The sequence below is a fragment of the Melanostigma gelatinosum genome (genome assembly GCF_949748355.1).
Source record: "Melanostigma gelatinosum genome assembly, chromosome: 6".
NCBI lineage: Eukaryota > Metazoa > Chordata > Actinopteri > Perciformes > Zoarcidae > Melanostigma > Melanostigma gelatinosum.
Window position 1 is genome coordinate 3,720,844 of NC_136639.1, and position 19,001 is coordinate 3,739,844.

General features: G+C 43.6%; 1 protein-coding gene across 1 annotated transcript in view; it reads right to left on the bottom strand.

Moving 5' to 3' along the window:
• The window catches only part of slc39a14 (solute carrier family 39 member 14), a 28,372-nt gene extending 11,068 nt beyond the window's left edge, over positions 1 to 17,304 (bottom strand). The window contains exons 1-4 of the mRNA XM_079269928.1: positions 17,167 to 17,304; positions 8,219 to 8,547; positions 7,809 to 7,986; positions 2,355 to 2,524 (exon numbers count right to left, since the gene is read on the bottom strand). Of these exons, the coding sequence (XP_079126054.1) occupies positions 2,355 to 2,524; positions 7,809 to 7,986; positions 8,219 to 8,518 (648 nt within the window). The 5' untranslated portion in view covers positions 8,519 to 8,547; positions 17,167 to 17,304. The remainder of the gene's footprint in view (positions 1 to 2,354; positions 2,525 to 7,808; positions 7,987 to 8,218; positions 8,548 to 17,166) is intronic.
• Between the last annotated feature and the right edge of the window lie 1,697 nt (positions 17,305 to 19,001).

Below are 19,001 nucleotides of genomic sequence, written 5' to 3' on the forward strand. Positions count from 1 at the left end.
GTGGAAGAATCATGTCTGAGGTGGAACTCAGATGGCTTGGGTGTCACTTTCTGGCCTAAGGCAGTGTTTCTCCCAAGGGGGTGGATACGTTCACATATAAACCGGCCTATCCAGCTGGCAAAGTTGACCCCCCCCTCCCCCATCGGGAGAGGAGAGGTCAAGGCTGCTGTGCCCAGTGTGGGCCCTCAGAGCTTATATGGAAGCCACCGCCTGCATAGTCAGTTATGGTGAGCCTAAGAAGGGCTGTGCTCCTTTTTAAGAGAAAAAAGGAGAAACGGCACCTGTCCCACTGGATAGTGGAGGCCATTGCCGATACATACAAGGCGAGCGGCTGCGCTCGGCCATCCGGGGTGAAGGGTCACTACCAAGAGTGTCTCCACACCGAGGGCAAGCCTGAGTGGTGTGCCTGTGGGGGATACATGTGCGGCGGCCTCAGGGGCATCACCGAGCACATTCACCAAACACTACAGAGTTAACGTTGCCGACCCTCACCCACTGGGGAGGGTTCTTGGCCAATTTTCTCTGCCGGAGCTATAAGGGGTAGTTACTGTGCTTCCTCGTGACTCTTTTGGTATAAGTCATCCAGTGTTAAGCACTGCCTCTGGCGGTCAGTAAGGATGAAATAGAACGAAAGTTACGAACGTAACTACGGTTCTATGAATCCTGGATGACCGCCAGAGTTCTTGGTCACTCGGAATCCCGTGAACTCGCGAGAAGATTCCATAGGACTGAGCTCAGGATGACACCGGAACTTATAGATGACGGTGGTCATCCGAGGTCACACGTAACTTTGTTGATATAAATATTCGACCTGCGCATGCGCGAGACGGGATACATCCAGTGTTAAGCACTGCCTCTGGCGGTCATCCAGGATTCATAGAACCGTAGTTACGTTCGTAACTTTCGTTTTGAGAGGTTGGTAAATTGCTTGTTTTGAACTCTAAGTGTGAAGTTTTATTTCTGGCAAAGAGTTAAACGAAATCATTTCCTCACATTTATCTTCACTGTCGGGGTTGATTGATGAACAAACACCAACTATGAGCCGAAGATATTGCAGAGATATTTCACAGCAGCCTCCAATGTGAGACCGGTTGAATTATGTACGTAACCGTCTCCCCTTCAATAGACACAAACCTCCCACAAATCAAACCACTTCAGCTCTGAGCTTGTTTTCTTCTCACTATTCATCCCAGATGAACTGATGCAATGAAACACACAACAGCTGTAAACCCGGCCTTGATAGGCGTGGGCACCGTCTAGACAGCATTTAAAAGCTATTCCTCACATGTGTGGGTTGTGTAAGCTGAGACTGTGAACGTCAGTCAGTGTGTGGACATGCACCTCATGTTGTGTTCACACGACAAGCGACAAAGCAACGTTTTTCAGCTCAATAGAAGCTAGCAACACGGAGCTACTAACTGACGCGCAACCTCTTGTCGCTGCGTGAAGCGCTGACCACGCTCAGCCTTTTGTTGCTGTAGTTTCTCGTAGTGTGAACACTCGCTAAACTAAATCTAAATGAGAAGCCTGAATAGATTAATGCATGTGAAGTACATCTCACAGTCAATGTCTTCTGTAGAAATTGGACTGAAATAACTCTAATCTGCAGTGACAAGGATTACTAATATGCATTTTCCATTTCAAAATGTAAGAGTTTGCTCGTTGCTCAATTTAGTTAATGCTGGTTGTAACTGGTGGTCAAATGGTTTACAATAAGAGCATAAAACTCGACAGACTAAAGAGTAACTAAACCCACGAAACACTTTGCTGATGTGAGAGCAGGTGACGTGTATGTTGGCAACGTTTGTCACTAACCAGCCCCACCAAAGTCTGGCTAACAGTAACATAAACCGAGCCCAGCAGTATGTTCTGCAACTGTAGCATGAAAGAAGGGTGGCGTTAACAAGCTAGCGTGCTAACAAGCTAGCGTGCTAACAAGCGAGGAGCTAAATGGGTAAACTTAGTGCTTCATCCACACACTCATGTCCCAGCGTAGGGAAGCACAGTGCTAACGCCTGATAATCAGTTATTTACACTGATTTACGAGTCCACAGAAAAGAGAGGAAAGGCTTGAGCTGTGCTGTGATTCTAATGCTGCACTGGTTACATAAAATAAGCTTCCTATAGATGTGACTTGCTGTGTCTTAGCCCCCTTTACAGGCCAAAGTTGAGACTTTTCGCCTGTCCTAGAAGCATTTTCTTAATTTCCAGGGTAGAGGCACTTAAGTCAAACTCTGGGGTTTAGTCACTCTTCAATATACATGACAACTTCTCGTTCCCTTCCTTGAAACTGCGTAGCAACCTTGCACTGCAACTAAGAGCGCCACGGCAGCGTCTTGAGAGAGAGCGTCTACCTCTGGGATGAGCTGAAACAGGGCGTTGGAGTAGAGCGTGCCAATGGCCAGGGCTATGAAGTAGAGCAGCAACCGCTTGTAAAAGGTTTTCTTCATGAAGGGCACCACGCAGGCCCCGACCAGCGAACACAGAGAGATCAGTGTCACACATAGGATCCCATAACCCCACACTGATCAACGGAGAGGAGGCAGAGGACATACGGGGGGGAAGGTAAGGAGAAACAAAAAAAGAAGACAGAAGTAGTTAGTTGAGAACTGATTTTATCACATTAATCACAGAAGGCAAGGAACAAAAAGTTAAGAGAACACCAACCAGTTATCTCCCTGACAAGAAGAGTAAGAATGAAATCAACCTGAGGAAAAATAATTGATTTCATAGACACCAGAGACAACAAGCTCATTTGTTCATTGATTGAGAAGTGACACCACCTTTCATTTGCAAGTTGTTGTCCTGTGAAGCAGTCCTCGAACCCCATGCGTTTTGATAGAGGGGAAGCAATTAGGGTAAAATTAGTTTACTTTTGCACACACACACTTTTGTCCTCGTCCACTCAGGTGCATCTGTGTCACTGTCTTAGCCCCGAGGTACACACTAGCTACCACTGCAGACACAAAAGAGGGCAAATGAACTTCAAACAGCCCCACAGCAGCAGAAGGAGCTTTGCCAACAACGTTGTCACATTTCAATTTGAAGGACACTAAGGGTGCTGTGCCCCATTTCTCCAGCATTCTCTTACACTAACTGAAATTTATGAACCACGAAGCCCAAACGACAGAGTGAGTGAAAACACTTTAAATCACACGCTATCTCATGCTGCAGTGGTAGAAGAGAGCTGAACCGCCTCTCCAAGAAAAAACCTCATAGCTGGCCGACATGTCGTTGCCAGAGACAGATGCAAAACGATGCCAAGCAGTGAGGGTAGAGTGAAAGCAAAAGGTCTTCCAGAGTGCTTATTAGAGCCCGAGGAAACCACAGAGGAAACACAAAAGGCAGCAAGGAGAGGAAGCAGATATGACCACGACAGACAAAGGAGCCCCGTCTAAAGGTGCACTGGTTTTATAAACAGCCATGTGGCACTGCAGGGACCTAAAGAGGCTTTCAACTTTGGTGTTTGTGTGTTTTTAAAAAAGCATAAAAAAAGGGTTTGTGGGATGCGAAATTCTGTTTTTTTTTAAAACGTAGATAGAAATATGGATGGATGGCAAACCTCTGGCAGCAGCTGCAGGATGGCAGTGGAGTACAGCGTGCCGATGGCAAGAGCGATGAAAAAGGTGAGCGCGTATTTCATGTAGCGCGTCTTCAACAGGGGAGCGATGAAGACTCCGGTGAGGGAGAAGCAATTGATCACCGTCACGCTCAGGAAAGAAAAGCCCCACACTGGAGGTTTGAGTGACGGCAAAGGTTGGATGGAAGAGGAAGGAGTAACGTTAAAAAACAAAAAACTACTACCGTGCATAATGTGTGTGCTAATTCAGCTGTAAACGCAGAATCAAACTGTTGTCGGTACAGTTATGTTGTCAAATAAATGCGATGCTAAATTCAAGATAAAGATCAAATACTGATCTCACAGCGTTTACCCGCATCAGCTGTACTAAAATAAAAACAAATGGGTTGGATATTAATTTAACTAACTCGGCTCTGCTGGTTTAAAAACAGATGTGTATGTATGTTGAGCCTTAACTCAGTGGTTCCCAACAAAGGCTTTGGGACACTGCCAAGTGCTGAAATGATGATTAATTAACTAGATAGAATTATCTATCGTTCTCTAATTTTCGATTTGGTTGTGAAATATTGTTTATAGTTGTACCTCTTCTATCTCTAAATTAAACTACGGGTCACAAGTGGACTTTATCTTTGCTTTTAAGGGTCCCCGGCCCAAACAAAGGTAGTGAACCACTGCTTTAACTGGCACCTGTAGAAAAACAAAATAAGGCTTCTTGACATTTGTTGAAGGTTTTTGTGCCCTTTTTGTCAGCGGCTGCAGCACCTGTGAAGCTTAGAGGAAAATAAATGTTAAATAAAGAGAGAATTATGATGAATGCAACGCGGTGAGATAACTTCTCCACGCTGTAAAAATGAAACAAAAGCTGGATTAGAAAAGGTTTGAATAAAAGGTGCTGATTATGGGAGGTCTGACTTCAACGTTTGGTAGTAAACGTAATGAGAAACGGTCAGGATACACGAGTCAGTGAGGTTTCCATGGCATCCGCCTCCCTGCTGCCGGCAAAATCTTCGCACCCTGCAAAGAAAAACAGCTCTCAAGCCAAAATAAGCCGTCTACCAGGGCATGTGTGAGGCGAGCTTGAGGGCTTATGAGCAGATGATGAGAGAAAACAAATGTACCCGTGCAGAGGGAGAGATAGAGCCACAGCTCTGGGCCTTTACACCAACTCTCCTCCACCTGCCAGAGGAGGAGATAAACCGGGTTAAATGAAGAGAAACGCACGAGATTAGAAAGAATATGAAGCCATTGATGTCCGCGGTCGTCACATTCATTCTGAAGGCTGCCATGTTTCTTTAGGTGGAAACTAATGAAGTACTGAGAACATTCGCTGCTTTCGAACACGAGTTCCGCTGCAGCTTCGAGGGCAGAACATCACACGACGAGTTAAACCAAGTCTGTCATTAGCCTGATTTTTATACCAGCCACATGCTGCAACGCCAATTTAGCTTCCTTCCACCCAATGAGAGCTCAAAAGGCTCGTTAAATTGGATGGCGATGCCAAAAATGGCTTCTAGGGCTCTCAGGGACAGTCAGCAGTGTGTCTGGGGTTACAGCGAGTCAGCAGCTTTGTTGCTGGGATGCTTTCCTGTCCCGACTGTCTTTACCTGGACGAGATCGCTGCTACATACCGGATGTGCTGACTGAGGCAGGACTGCGGACTGGGTTGATTTTTAAGCCAAACTGAGGAATGCAATCTGAGCCTTGGCTAACTGAGCGTGCTTATTTTGGCTTCCATCCCCTTCGGGGACATCACGATATCACTGTCTCTAGGCAACAAAACACACATTTGGAGCTCAGATCTGGCGAAGACATGTTTTGTTTCAAGGTCTCCTTGCATTAGGCTGAAAAATAACAAAGAGTGGGGAAAAAACAACATGTATGTATTCACTCTAGAGGGAGCAAAAACAGTTTAAATACACATTAGACGAATAAAGCCAACAGAGAAGTTTACCCAACAGAAAACACAAATGACATCAATACACCAAAAAGTACACAACACTCAACATTCCTCTGACATACTATACAGTAGGGCTGGGCGATATGGCCTAAAAAAAAAATCTCCGATTTTTTTACAAAAAATCCGATTCACGATTTAAATCGATTTTTTTCCCCCAAAATTTTTTGCAGATGACAGAAGCTGTTGAAAACAATTTTTTCTTTTATTTTGTGATGATTTTCCCAAGTAGGTTGATAAAAATAAAGTGCAAACAAAACCTGAACATTGTAGAAAGGTGCCTGTAGTATACAAAAAGTATTTGGTCACTCTTTTGTTTGCCTGAATCATTTAAATATAAAATTAAATTAAACATAACATTAAATGGCATTAAATAGTAGCCTTCCATTGTAAACAACTGTGCAAATGTAACTTTTTACAGTAAGCTTTTCTAACTGAATACACTGATACAAACACAGCATGAAATAAAATGTATATGACCCTTTAACATTCACATTTTCAAAAGTGCAACATCTGATCTAACATCAACATAACATATTTTGCACAGTAAATAAGTGCATGTAAACAAAATCAAGTGCATTCACAACATAACCAACAGTATTAAACAGTAGTGCATGTTTTTTCTAAATATTTTTTGCCAGGAAGACAAGCCTGTCTACTACCTCTGGCTTCAGGCATGCACGGTGGCATGTAACAATGCCCCCCCCCCCACACACTGAAAAGCCTCTCAGAGGGGGCACTTGTAGCTGGCACAGAGAGGTATTTCTTTGCTAAAGTACTTAGCCTTGGAAAGTTAAGTTGGTGACGCTTCCACCAGTCAAGTGGATCGGTGTCTGGGTCAACCTGCTGGACCACAGGTCAGTTGTTGCGGAGTAGAATGACATCCCCTCCAGCTCCGCAGAGATCCTTTGGCGTGTACTATTGTACAGCCGAGGCAAGGCAACGTCAGAAAAATGTTTACGGCTTGGTAGCACGTACCTGGGGTCCAAAGCTTTGAGACGGTGAATAAACCCCGGCTTTTCCACGGTGTATATGGGCACCATATCTTTTGCGATATACATCGCGACTGCATCCGTGATGGCTTTCCACCGGGCACTCTTCTTCTCATGCGGAGTACAGTTGGTGAATGTCTCCAAAATGAAGTGAAGCTGCTGGCCGCCATTGTTTTAGTTTGTAAACAATGCGCGCGCACTCTACTACGGGAAAAAGGGGTGGGGGCGATTTTCTCGATTTTCAATAAAACACATCGCCTTAAAGCACACATTCGAATTAATCGATTAAATCGATTTATCGCCCAGCCCTACTATACAGGTACAGTTAAAGGATAAAGCTGCTGAAACTCTGTGTTTTTGTTGTTAACAAAACCCATGAGAAGACTAGAACTAACATTATGTTAGTCCATCTCTCTAACTTGCCCGCCTTGTCGGGGTTCCTCGTTGATGTTTGTTTTTTTTACTTGTGGGTCAGAGATCTACTTGCCTGAAGTAAATTTGTACTTGCCTCTATAGAAATTGTTGTACTTATAAGTGATAAACAACAAAGACTTAAGTTAAGTTTTTTGTAGTTTTGCCCACATCCTCTCGAACGCCACCCAACTAAACTCCTGTTTCCAGGATCATTTAAAGGCTCGGTGCCATTTTATCGCAAGAGATGAGACGTTTAGTTTATTCACAGAAAATATTTAAAAACAACAAAAGGTGACTCAAGTGCTTTGTAAAACAACAAAACAATATTCAGCGGGCTTAACTTCCTTAGCTACTCCAATCATCAGCTCTGGGGAAAATAAATCATGTCTTGAATTAATTTTTTTCCCCCTTGCCCAATCGTTGCAAGTGAGTTGCTAGATTTACGAGCCCAACGTGGCTTTTTACTTGCCCCGGACATGCGGGCGTTCCTTATTGTTGTAATATATATGTATGTAGTATGTACTGTATGCAAAACATCCTCAAAAAGGAGTAGATCCCACTTTCTTTGGGGGTGATTTTCAACTGAAGACTTGGTGCACTAATGAATATTTACAGTAGCAGGAAATAAGTGCAACAGCGTGGCTCATTAATGTGTTTTTAACAGTTTAATTATGGAAACAAACAATACTTCTAGTTGGCTTTGCTCTTTTTCATTGGATTTGTTGATGTTAACCAAAGAAATGTAGACTATCACCAGACTTATCCTTTAAACCTCATTACAGGAAAGATAAAAAAAATACCTTCAGTGTTCTCAAAGATAGACAAATAGCATTTAACATTTTATATTAATGCGTGTGTCTGTGCTCACCTTCGGCGTCTGTGGGCCTGGGGGAGGGGTCAACGGTTGACTCCTCCTCTTTTTGCGCCCTGCAGGTGCCGGCATCCAGCTGCTGCAGCATGGTGGGGCAGAGCTCCCGCAGGCCCGGCCCGTCCAGCCGGGACTGCTCGCTGATGCTGTGAACGGCCAGCGTGTCTGGAGGCAAGCACTGGGAATGAAAACCAAGAGAAGATACCGTTTTACTTCAAAACAATTTACTGAAATTTGAATTAGACCTGTGACATGTGTGTGACACGTGAATGAACACATTACTGACAAAGAGCCTCACCACATGTACATATTAGTAACCATCATTAAAAAAGTTAGTACCAAAACGTGGTAGCTTCTTGTGCAGAGATTCATTTTGCACCTGAACTCAAAGAACTCAGTTTAGTTCTCACCTTGGAGCGGTTGGACTTGAGAGGTGTGTTTATCGTCGGCGTCTCCGCCACGTTGCTGCCGTCGCCTGCGTCTCCTTCACCCTGACCCTGGCTGATAAGGGCCAGCAGCGAGCGCAGCTGGGGCACCGAGATGGTGCCGTTGTCTCCGTGGCGGGACAGCAGGTCCTGGAGGACCTGAGCGGGGGACTGCGTCTGACCCTCTCCCTGACATGTCACATCCAGGACCAGAACAAGCATCAGCTGGCACCGGAGGAGGGTGATGGACGTGATGGCTCGGCCATGAGGGGACCAGAGAAGCATGGCTTCCTTACTGGCTGGAGGATGACGGTCTGTGGAGGGAGGACGGGAAGAGAATAAGAGAAATACTTAAACTAGGACTTAAAAAAACACCATTTCCAAATTGTGTTTGAACCCATTTCAACATATGGAGTTACATTATAATAACATTGCATGAATAAATAAAACATGACTTAAATCTAGCTGATAGTTGATGGAATATTGATCAACTATTAGGCAACAAAACAGGATTTGAAGAAGCATTTAGTGCCATGTTTTAGTTCCACAACAGTTTGAAATACGAGACAAAATGACTGTAGGACAGCACTCAAAAAGATTGATGCACAACCCTATTGTGTTCTGAATATATCTTGCACGTTGCAGCTTTAGGCATCTGTATATTAAATTATTTAGCAGGTAAGGGGACAATCCTAAACACCCAAAGTCCACTCAAAGGCCCACTGATGGACCATTAGCACAAAGCACAGAGAGGGGGGAGGAAACAGACAATTACACACAATCATAGCACACATTCACCAGACAACACACACACCATCAGTATGTAACACTCCCTGAAACACAAACCAGACATGAACCGATTCATCATTCTATCTGGAAGGACACTGAGTGTTTTTCCTCTTCACTTAAAACACAGCACACACACACACACACACACAAGAATTACAAAAATGCATATTTCAAATAAGCCGATGTGGTTGGGAAAATAGTATGTTAGCATTCTGACTGCATAGCGCTTCCAACTTTTTCCATCCCTGAAGCAAACTTTCATGTGCACACAAAACACAGGGCACACTGTAATGTTCCCATAATGCAGGGATTCCAAAAGTGGGGTGCGCGCACCCCTGGGGGTGCGCGAGCTGCCTCTAGGGGGTGCGCGAGAGGAAAAGTGTAATGGCGGTCTGATGGTGTAATAATATTAAATATTAAAAAAAAATGTAATTTTAATTTAAAAACTGTCAGGTGGGACATCTGAAGCTATCAGTCGTAAAAGAGGAGAGGGACAGAGAGAGAGAGAGGAATCGGAGGCGAGGGGAACGGAGAGGTGCAGCACAGACAAATCGGGAGCACATCGGCCCATCGCGGAGTCAAGGTGAAAAAGAGGAAACGAGAGTGAGCATCAGACTGGGAAAAAAAAGAGGAAATATGATGAAAAGTATGTGTGTCTGGGCTTCACTTGGATTGGCAACGCAGATTCCCCAAAGCCACAGTGCGTGGTGTGCAGTGAGGTTCTGGCTAACAGTCTGAAGCTCTTATTTACGTCGCCACCTGAACACCAAGCATGCCAGTGCAAGTCAAAAGCCCCTTACATTCTTTATATCCAAATTGGAGGAGTTACAAAACAGCCAAAACAACTGGAGTCTCATTCATGTGTTGGGTCTATAAATGACGCACTACGGGCTTCATATCTGGTTACAGAATAGCGAGAAAGGGGCTACCGCACACAATCGCCGAAGACGTGAGCTCGCCAGCTGCCAGAGAGATGGTGGAATGTATGATTGGGGAGAAAGAAGCAAAAAAGTTGGACATGATCCCGGTGTCCAACAACACTGTGTCGCCGCATCGATGCTTTGTCCGAAGACATCCTGGCTACATTAGTCGCTCATTAATTGTAAGTTAAATGTGATAATCTGCCTCTGAGCCTGTGCGTGTGTGCTCGCATCCGTATTGCTCTTTAAAAGTGACGCCTTGTGTCACTGAAAGTTATTGAAACTTTGTTGCAGTTTTCAGGGCGTTTTCACACCTTCAGTTCGTTTGCTTTGTTGCAGTTGCTCATTTGTTCGGTTTGTGTTCACACTGCAACATTTAACAGCGGACTAAATCTTGTAAACAAATGCGACGCGCGAGCAAACTGTTCTCTCATTGGTCCGATTCTTATGCGGCTATGAAGGCTTAAAAGGCTCTGTTGCTTCTTTTTTTTTTATTATTAAGGGGGGGGGGGGTGCGCGAACCCAGTCGGGATGTAGAAGGGGGTGCGCGGCCTAAAAAGTTTGGGAACCGCTGCCATAATGCATGCTCACACACACACACACACACACACATGCAAAGCTGAGGCTGAATAAACAGACACCATTCATGTTTGTGTGAAGAAACGCTCACCTTTTCCTACAGAGCCTCTAATGATAGCTGGTGCGTTAAGCGCCTGAGTCAGTCTGTCTGCCCCGAGGCTCAGTGTGCTGAGTAATGCCCACAGGTTACCTGGGAGCAGTGATGGAGTCGAGGGGGTGGGGGGGGGGGGGGGGGGGGTGGAAGGAAGAAACGCCTGAAGAGAGCAGGGAGCTCCTCAGGAGTGCAGCGGACCGTGGAGGAGAGACAGATAGAAGCGAAGGTTACGGCTCACCGGTGAGGAAGAAAGAAATAGGAAAGGATGAAGAAGCAGTGAAGAAGAAAATAAACCAGAAATGGCAGCTGCCAGCTTAAATGCTCTGTCTACTGCTCTTCCCCATCGACTTGCCTCCTTCACATTCCAATCCAACCCTCAAGACCTCAGCGTCCAGCACCGAGCCAAACCCACGTTAGTATTTATTTTCTGAAGCTGCAATGAGCATTCCTCCTCCATTGATATGTGACAACATAAAGGCCGGCGGTGGAATCTGACGGGGAAATACTGCAGCTCGCAAAAACATCCGATTCAGCTCGCTGTGGAGGAACCCATCATGCTGCCAGCCAATAGGATCACCTCTCTGTCGCCGAGGGGTTAGAACCTCCAGATAACTGGCTTATAAAGCCAGGAGAGTGAACAAATGACACACCGACTCTGCCTCTTCTTTCTTTATATACAGTGTGCTGCCGAGATGCCGCTGGGCAAGGCGCTACATCCAAACTGCTCATGTGGCCAAGTGAGTTTATGTCTCTATGGAGGTCAGCTGTGTGGAAATGTGACACGTCTGTCTGCTTCTAATCCGAGTATAATCACAAACTTTACCCTCTCGGGGATGACGAGGCACAGAGAAGACTCTCCCCTTCAAGAAGTCTCCTCAATGACTCGCATCCTCTCTCTCTCTCTCTCTCAAACTGTCCACCTGTACTCTCTCTAATGAGGCCGTATTCAGCAAGTGGAAAGCAGGGCACAGACAATAAGAAATGAAAATCCTGTTTTTCAGTCTCTTTAGTGCCATTCCTCCCCGGAGCACTACTCTCTTTTTCAATCCTCTGAACCTTGCCCTCCTTACTGCTGCTGCTGCTAGTGAGACTCAGTGGAAGCCAGGAGGGAACAATGCTGCCGAGAGTGGAAAACGATTGTTGTTGCGGCCCTTGTGTATAATATGGATCAAATGTTCCATTACAGAACTCAGTTCTATATCATATTTAGATAGATGCATATCTACACGGGCCTATACTGTGTCAGCTCACTTGCTGAACCAGTTTTTCCATGAAATAACTGATGGGAATGTCTGCTTTTATTTGCTAATCCACTAACTTAAATACCTGACATCACATTAATCCAAACATTACCATCATTGAGTTGTTCCCACTGATTTGCAGCATTGCCAGCAAAGGTGTAACGCTGCAGAGATATTAAAGAGACGGCTAAATGAAATGGAGGAAGCGGATAACCGATTACTGGGAGTTTTTTGGTGGGTTGTCGGCTCATTTCATGCCAAAACTCTCCGCATCGCTGGGACTTAGCTGGTTAAATAAAGGTGAAACAGCAATAGAGCATACATCTGTATTATCTAGATGTAGATGTTCGTATCCCCAAACACTACTTGAAGCTTTTTCTCCAGCAGTGTTGCTGCTTTAACCTACACCGGTCAAGAGTTTCACAACGGGATAAACGTCCATCAATAAGTCCAAAAGGCCTCAGCTCTCCTCTTCCACATTTATTTTTCATTAAGAGAAGATGTGTAGGAGTGACTAAAGGCAGCAGCTCAAAGACGGGCATGCCCTGGAGAAACACTGGCCTTCTTAATGCGTTTACAGGCTAAAGGCAGAGTACGCGTTGCATTTAAGCACGAGATTATTTCCACTAAAGTTAAAACAATGGTTGTTCACAACCGAGGCAAAGGGGATAAAGGAGTGGAATCGATTTGCATTGGGAAATAACAGGGCTTATGGGAAGTGTGGTCTTTAGTTTGGGAAACAAAAGCACTTATGATACCAGTGGGAACACCCAAGATCCAACATTACATCAACTTACCACAAGTAATCTGCAAATGATGCGTCAGTGTTCAAATTAAATGTTTTCCTCCGTTCAGTTAACTTTGTGATGGTGATCACGGTGATAATGAGTTATCGTTGCTGCTTCTTTTTTGTTTGTGATCATTGTTTAGTTGCAACAATTGCTGTTTATGCCGATATCCATTTCATTTTGATTGAAGTTTACTATTTAAAACATACAACATTTTACACGCTTCCAGTCGTAACATGTCCCACAGTTTGTGTCTTTTTTAGAGGACAAACGCTGAACGGGATTCTCATTTTCTTAGCTCATGCGTTTGCCTTTTAAAACTCTGGTGTACTGATATCCTCCTCAAAAACACAGCATCGGCTGCGCTCTGTTTGGCATGCGGATAAGATAACCAGTGAGGAAGAGGAGCTGTCAAACTGCTGCGATGGTAACATGGACGTTAAATACACATGCACTGCGTCCTGATTTTGCTGCATGCGGAGAGCATGAAAGGTCCAAGCGGCCGCGGTCCAATCAAAACAATGCAGAGGCTGCTTTTTAAATGTCAGCCCGTCCGGTCAGACCGGTGTCACCGCACACTCGTTGAGGAGTCCAAGGCCTATTTGTGGCTGTGGAGATAAAGGACGGTGGGAAGAGCCGGGCAGTCTGCAGCCTTGAAGGCCTCTGCCACGAAGTTCAATACGATGGTGAATACGAGAGTCAGCGGCAGACGACACGAGAGGGAAGAGCAGGAAGGGAAAATGTTTAGTCACAGTCTGCTGGACTTCAGTCCCAGCGGCATGCACTCGACTCTGCTCTGCTCAGCCTTTCAAATCTTTCTCTCTTCTTAGAAAGTCGCCTGTTTTTCCCTGTTTCGAAAATTTGAGACTTTCCTCTCGTGACGTTGTCAGATTAGAAAAACAAACAGGTGACTGCCACTCAAGCCACGAGCAAACATGTGATACACTTAAGAAAAACAGAGAAAGTCCGGGAGTGAGTTAATGGTGATTAGGCTTTATCAGGCAAACCAAACGTATCAGTTATCAGCAATAAGGCCACGTCTCTCAGCACACAGGGATCCTGGACCCGTGTAAACACGGCTCGGGGAGAAATGTCCCTTTGTTATCATCAACTGCACCACCTGACTGAGCAGGAATAAAACCTCTGATCGGTCTTAAGTGTAGCAGGAGGTCAAAGGGGAGACGCTAACACCAGCCTGCACACAGCACAAAGGAAAGAGACAAATGGTGAAACCATACAAACTGTCACCACTCCAAACAGGCACACAATGCTTTTAAATAGGTTGGTGAGTAACTCAGGCAGAGATTAAGTTAACAACGCTTTCTATTTTGGCAACGTGTTCTTCTGCACTGGTCTGTTGGATCTCGACTCTCCTTTTACTCGTCTGAAACAGTTTCAAGAGAAGCCATCCTCATTCATTTTCTATTTCTGCAGCAACAAAAATAAGTGACGGGAGTCTCAGCCGCCATCGATCTACTGTGCAGTAGTTTGGTGAGAGGTGAAGGCAGACAGACCTGCAGTTCATCTGAACTCAACTTACTTTAGGTCAGGATCTGGATTTAACTCTGCCGCCATGAAAATAAGGTTTTAAAAGCACACTAAACCTGGTTCAAAATACCTTTAGCGCTGTAATTGTGTGTATGTGTTCATTTTTGCATTTAATTGTATGCAGTCCAATGATTCATGACATTGCTGTATGGCTAATAATCCCATTTTCTTGCAATAATAAATAAAATGCTGGCACAAGACGAATTAAGTCAAGCCTTTATCTTAATTTTCCGTCAGGGACAGAATTTGCAATCAAATACCACATCAACACAATTCAATGTATCAAAGTACACCACTGAAAATCTCACCAATTACAGACTGATTTAATCGTTTAAAATATCAGAAAACAGTGAAAGATACCTTTCACAATCTCCCAGAGTTCACGGCGACACATCAGTTTGCTACAAGACAGAAAAAACTAAGAACAAGAGCATCAGCAAATCATCTTTAACTCTATATCATGAGAAGTATGTATCTGGTGAGGTCTGGTGATCACACCATAAAACCCAACAGAAGGATGCAGCTCCGTCACCAACACACCGTATTAACATTAATAACCTGTGATTAAACATGTGTCTCATTCAGAATCAGACACCAGCAGAAACTATTCTCCTCTCAGCTGCTCTGGAGTCAGTTTTAATTCTAAAGCATGGAGCCTACCGTACCTTTCCTGACTGGAGACACACCAACAGCAGCTGCCCCTCACTACTTCCTTCTGGATTCAAAGCAGCCGGTCATCGCACATCTACACACTCTCCCGTCTCATCCCCGGGTCTCTTTATATACCGCTGGAGCGAAGGGCAGGCTGAGCTCATCACTCTTCACCCCGACGACCGTAATTACTGTCTCTGTGATGTCATCAACCAGGACCGTCATTAGAGGAGAGAAAGATGGCCGCACGGCGGTTCACCGAGCGCATCGTAAATGTTCTCCACTCATCCCGAGTGTGCAACAAAGCACCATTCAACCACATAATTAAAGGGTTTGTACATGACTGGGTCTGAGTCAGGTCCTCACTTCTACCCAGAGGCCAGCTTACAGGTCAGAGGTCGGGATGCAGAAGACCACGGAGCGCATTGAGACCTGTGGTGGTTGTTTTGGGGGTTTTTTTAACACTGTTTCTACATTTCATAAAGAAATGTCAAACATTTTACTTAACTAGCTACATATATCCAACAGCTGCAGTTTGAGTTACTGAGCAGAATATTATCTTACAATAAAACATTTCCATAAGCTCTGGAAATATGATATTAACGTGCAAATAGTTCTTATTTTGAGTAGTTCGAACATTTTACCTCCTTAAAAGGGATTTATTATTTTTAATTATGCAGACAACTGCAGAAACAGACAGTGGTGGAATGTAAGTATAAGTACAAATCTGAGGTAATCGTACTGTTTGAGTATTTCCACTTAATGCAACTCTATCCTTCTACTCCACTACATTTAGAGGCAAAATTGTACTTTTTACTCAACATTTGTCCGACAGCTTTAGTTACTTTTCAGGTTATTATTTTTAATCCCCTTACTTTCCAGTGAAAACCACATTATTGTGGTGATTTTAAATGTTTGTTATAAACTGAAGGATAAAGTGTTCCTTTGTGTGTTGAGCCGGTTCGATCAGCTGGAAGATGCATCGTCACAAAGCTGAAAGCAGGTCTGTTTATCTTTTTAGAGATACGTGGTGACAAACATATGATGACCTGATAGAAAATGACGCATTGCTGTAGATTAAACTACAAAACAGAAGATAAAGGAGTAAAAAATGAGTCCAACCTGGCTCAAGAGGTAGAGCGGGCGCCCCATGGGCCAACCTCTCTTTACCACAACAGCGTGGGTTCGAATCCCTTTCCTGCTTATCATCCCCTCTCTCTCCATTATCACTCTCCAATAAAAGGCAAAAAGCCAAAAATAATATGAAGTAGCACAACCGTGTATACATCTAGGAGCAGTAAAATTCAACATACACATGAATGCATAAGTAAACACTGACAGGGAAGCTTTTACTGCACAATCGATACTTTTGCTTGAAGTACTTTTAAGTACATTTTGCTGATACATATTTTTACCTGCGTAAGATTTTGAATGCAGGACTTTAATTTACAGTGGAGTATTCTCAGAGCGTGGTATCAGTACTTATACTTAAGTAGAGGGTCTGAGTACTTCTCCCACCACTTACCACAGCGTATCACCATACACACTGTATATTTATCACCTATAAATTATTTACAATAATAATAATAATAATAAAAAAAGGTCCAGAGGCAGAATAGACTAAATACAGAACTGTGGTCCCTTCTCGGCTCAAATAATGAGACACAACAATACTTTTACATCATTTAGAAACCTCTGAGATTCATAAAATTGTTTTACTTAATATAATAAAACAATGACAGAGAACATGCGAGTACACATTTATTTACTTTTTGTTAATTCAAGTGCACACATACTTTTACCCCAGTAAGGTTTTGGATGTAGTACTTTTACTTGTATTGGAGTATTTTCACAGTCAGGTACTAGTACTTTAACTTTAGTAAAGGATCTGAATAGTTACTTCTTCCTCCACTTGAAACAGAATAATTTAGAGGGAGAAACATCTAGTAATAGGACGCTATGACTGGAGCGTTACTCTTTAAGCATGTTTACTGTCTCTCGCCTGGACACCCACACGTATACACACTCTTTCCATCGCTCAGGTTTTCATGATTACAGAATGATGGAGGGAAACCCCACGGACAAGCCAGTTAGTCTTAACTTGATCCAGCTACATTAAGTTAGCTTCTATAGCAAGTCTTGATTCAAGCTAACCCGGGCGCGATAAGCCTCTAATGTGTTAATAAACGTCTTAACGGTCAATTAGCAGACCGCTGTCTGTTAGCGTTAGCTAGCTAAAAAGGTAGAGCCAGGTCATATTAGCCGGCTTCTTCTTCCTCTTCTTCGTTGTTTTTTATTTTAGTAGCCACTACAAATAGCTTACCGGGGTGATGCAGAAAATCAGTCCTGACGTCAAACTGCTCTTTAACAACAGCGTCCCTCTTGATAGGTCACAGACAGACAGGATAGATAAAATGTCTCCGGTACGTTCACTCATTCACAGAGGGACGGACAGGAGCGTTTATTTTTTCTCTCGTCCTCCCATTCAAATAGCATCACACAGCAGCGGCAGCAGCAGCGCGTGGAGGATGTGGTGGGGTCATTCTCAGTGGTGACGTCGGCTGTTCGTCCTCTGAAGGTTTTTTTTTCAAAGTGGTTGTCTCTCCCCCATGCGGCCGAGGGCGGGTACTGCAAGATCCTGAAAATAATACGCAGACAGACAGACAGGGCCCCGTTCCTCGTACGTGGCTAACTGTGTCAGCCGGATACTTTTCAGGATAAGATGACGTAGATCAGGCTTTTCGGTTCCACGAAGCAAGTTTGTTTGTTTGTTTTTTAAGGTTTTAGGTATTCTCTGGGTAAGTAGAGACTGATCTGTGGTCAGCCTGGAACTGGTGCAAACCAAACACAGAGGCCGATAGCTGACAACCAGCCATCAGCCAAAGTGAATATTCACTGACCAAAATTCATCTCAAAACCATACTGAAGTTTGGACATGATGCTTGCAAAGAAATGGCGAGTCACGCCATCACCAATTGCTGGATCTCCTGAAAAAGCAAAATACACAGTACAGACATCAGCTAAATTAATATATGATCATTTTTTATCTTTAGTTTTCCGTGTGTAACCAATGTACCTTCGAGTGTGCATGTCAAGGGGCAAGCCCACTCAGCATTAGATTAATTTATTTACGTCCTGTTTCGGTATCAAATTTCATTTATTAACTACAGCATTTATTTACTATTTTATTTATTCATTTCAGCATTTATTTACCATTGTATTTATTCATTTATGTATTTATACAGTAAGGAAAAAATTAAACACAGACTGGAGGACAGCGCATGCAAGATATACACAGAAATAGACTAAACTAAAAAAATCATGTTTTTTACTGTATTATGAATACTTAAAAAACCTAAAAGAAAACCGGAATAAATAAATAACTCAAATTACCATCAGATCAAAAAAGCATCTGTACAAATATTGTTTTTTTTAATCTATTCTTTTTTATTGGCTATAAATTGATTTTCAATAGGAAAATAATTTACGGCCCAATGACACGTCAGGCGGAAGTTGTTATGATTGCGGAAGTGAAGCTACAGATACAGATGTTGTCTCACTTCCCTGTAGTCTTGTCAACATGCTCACAAATCTACCTTCACTTCGGGAGGCACTTTCTGTGGTCACCACAATTTCTACCCCACCACTGTTCTGTGATGGTCTTGGGTAAAGAGAAGCACGTTTTGTTATTGGGGCCGGTATATTTTATATTACATGACACATTCACAAAAACACTGCAACGAGAAAAGAATGGTCGTATAAATAGAATAGAATAAATCCATTCCCTCGAGAACAACATTCAGGATCATACAGGATCATCCACATTCAAAATGCGTTACATCTTTTGGCAGACTCCAGAGCCTAATGCTTAATGTCTGATGTACGACTACTTGAGTGCTTGACAAATGTGACGTTTTAGTTCTGTAGAGCGATACCTCACTCATCACTGTGAGCCTTGATTCTTGGAAGAGGGAACTCCTCTCCACACGTCACACATTTCTGAGGTGGTCCAACGCGCTCATTCTGGTTGACGTGCATGTAAACAAGATCATTTTAAAATGTAACATACTTATGTAAATGTTCATGCTCTTGCCATATGGGAACACCAATTTAAAAGTGAGGATCTTACAGGGTCCAGATTCAGGTTTCTTTGGAGTG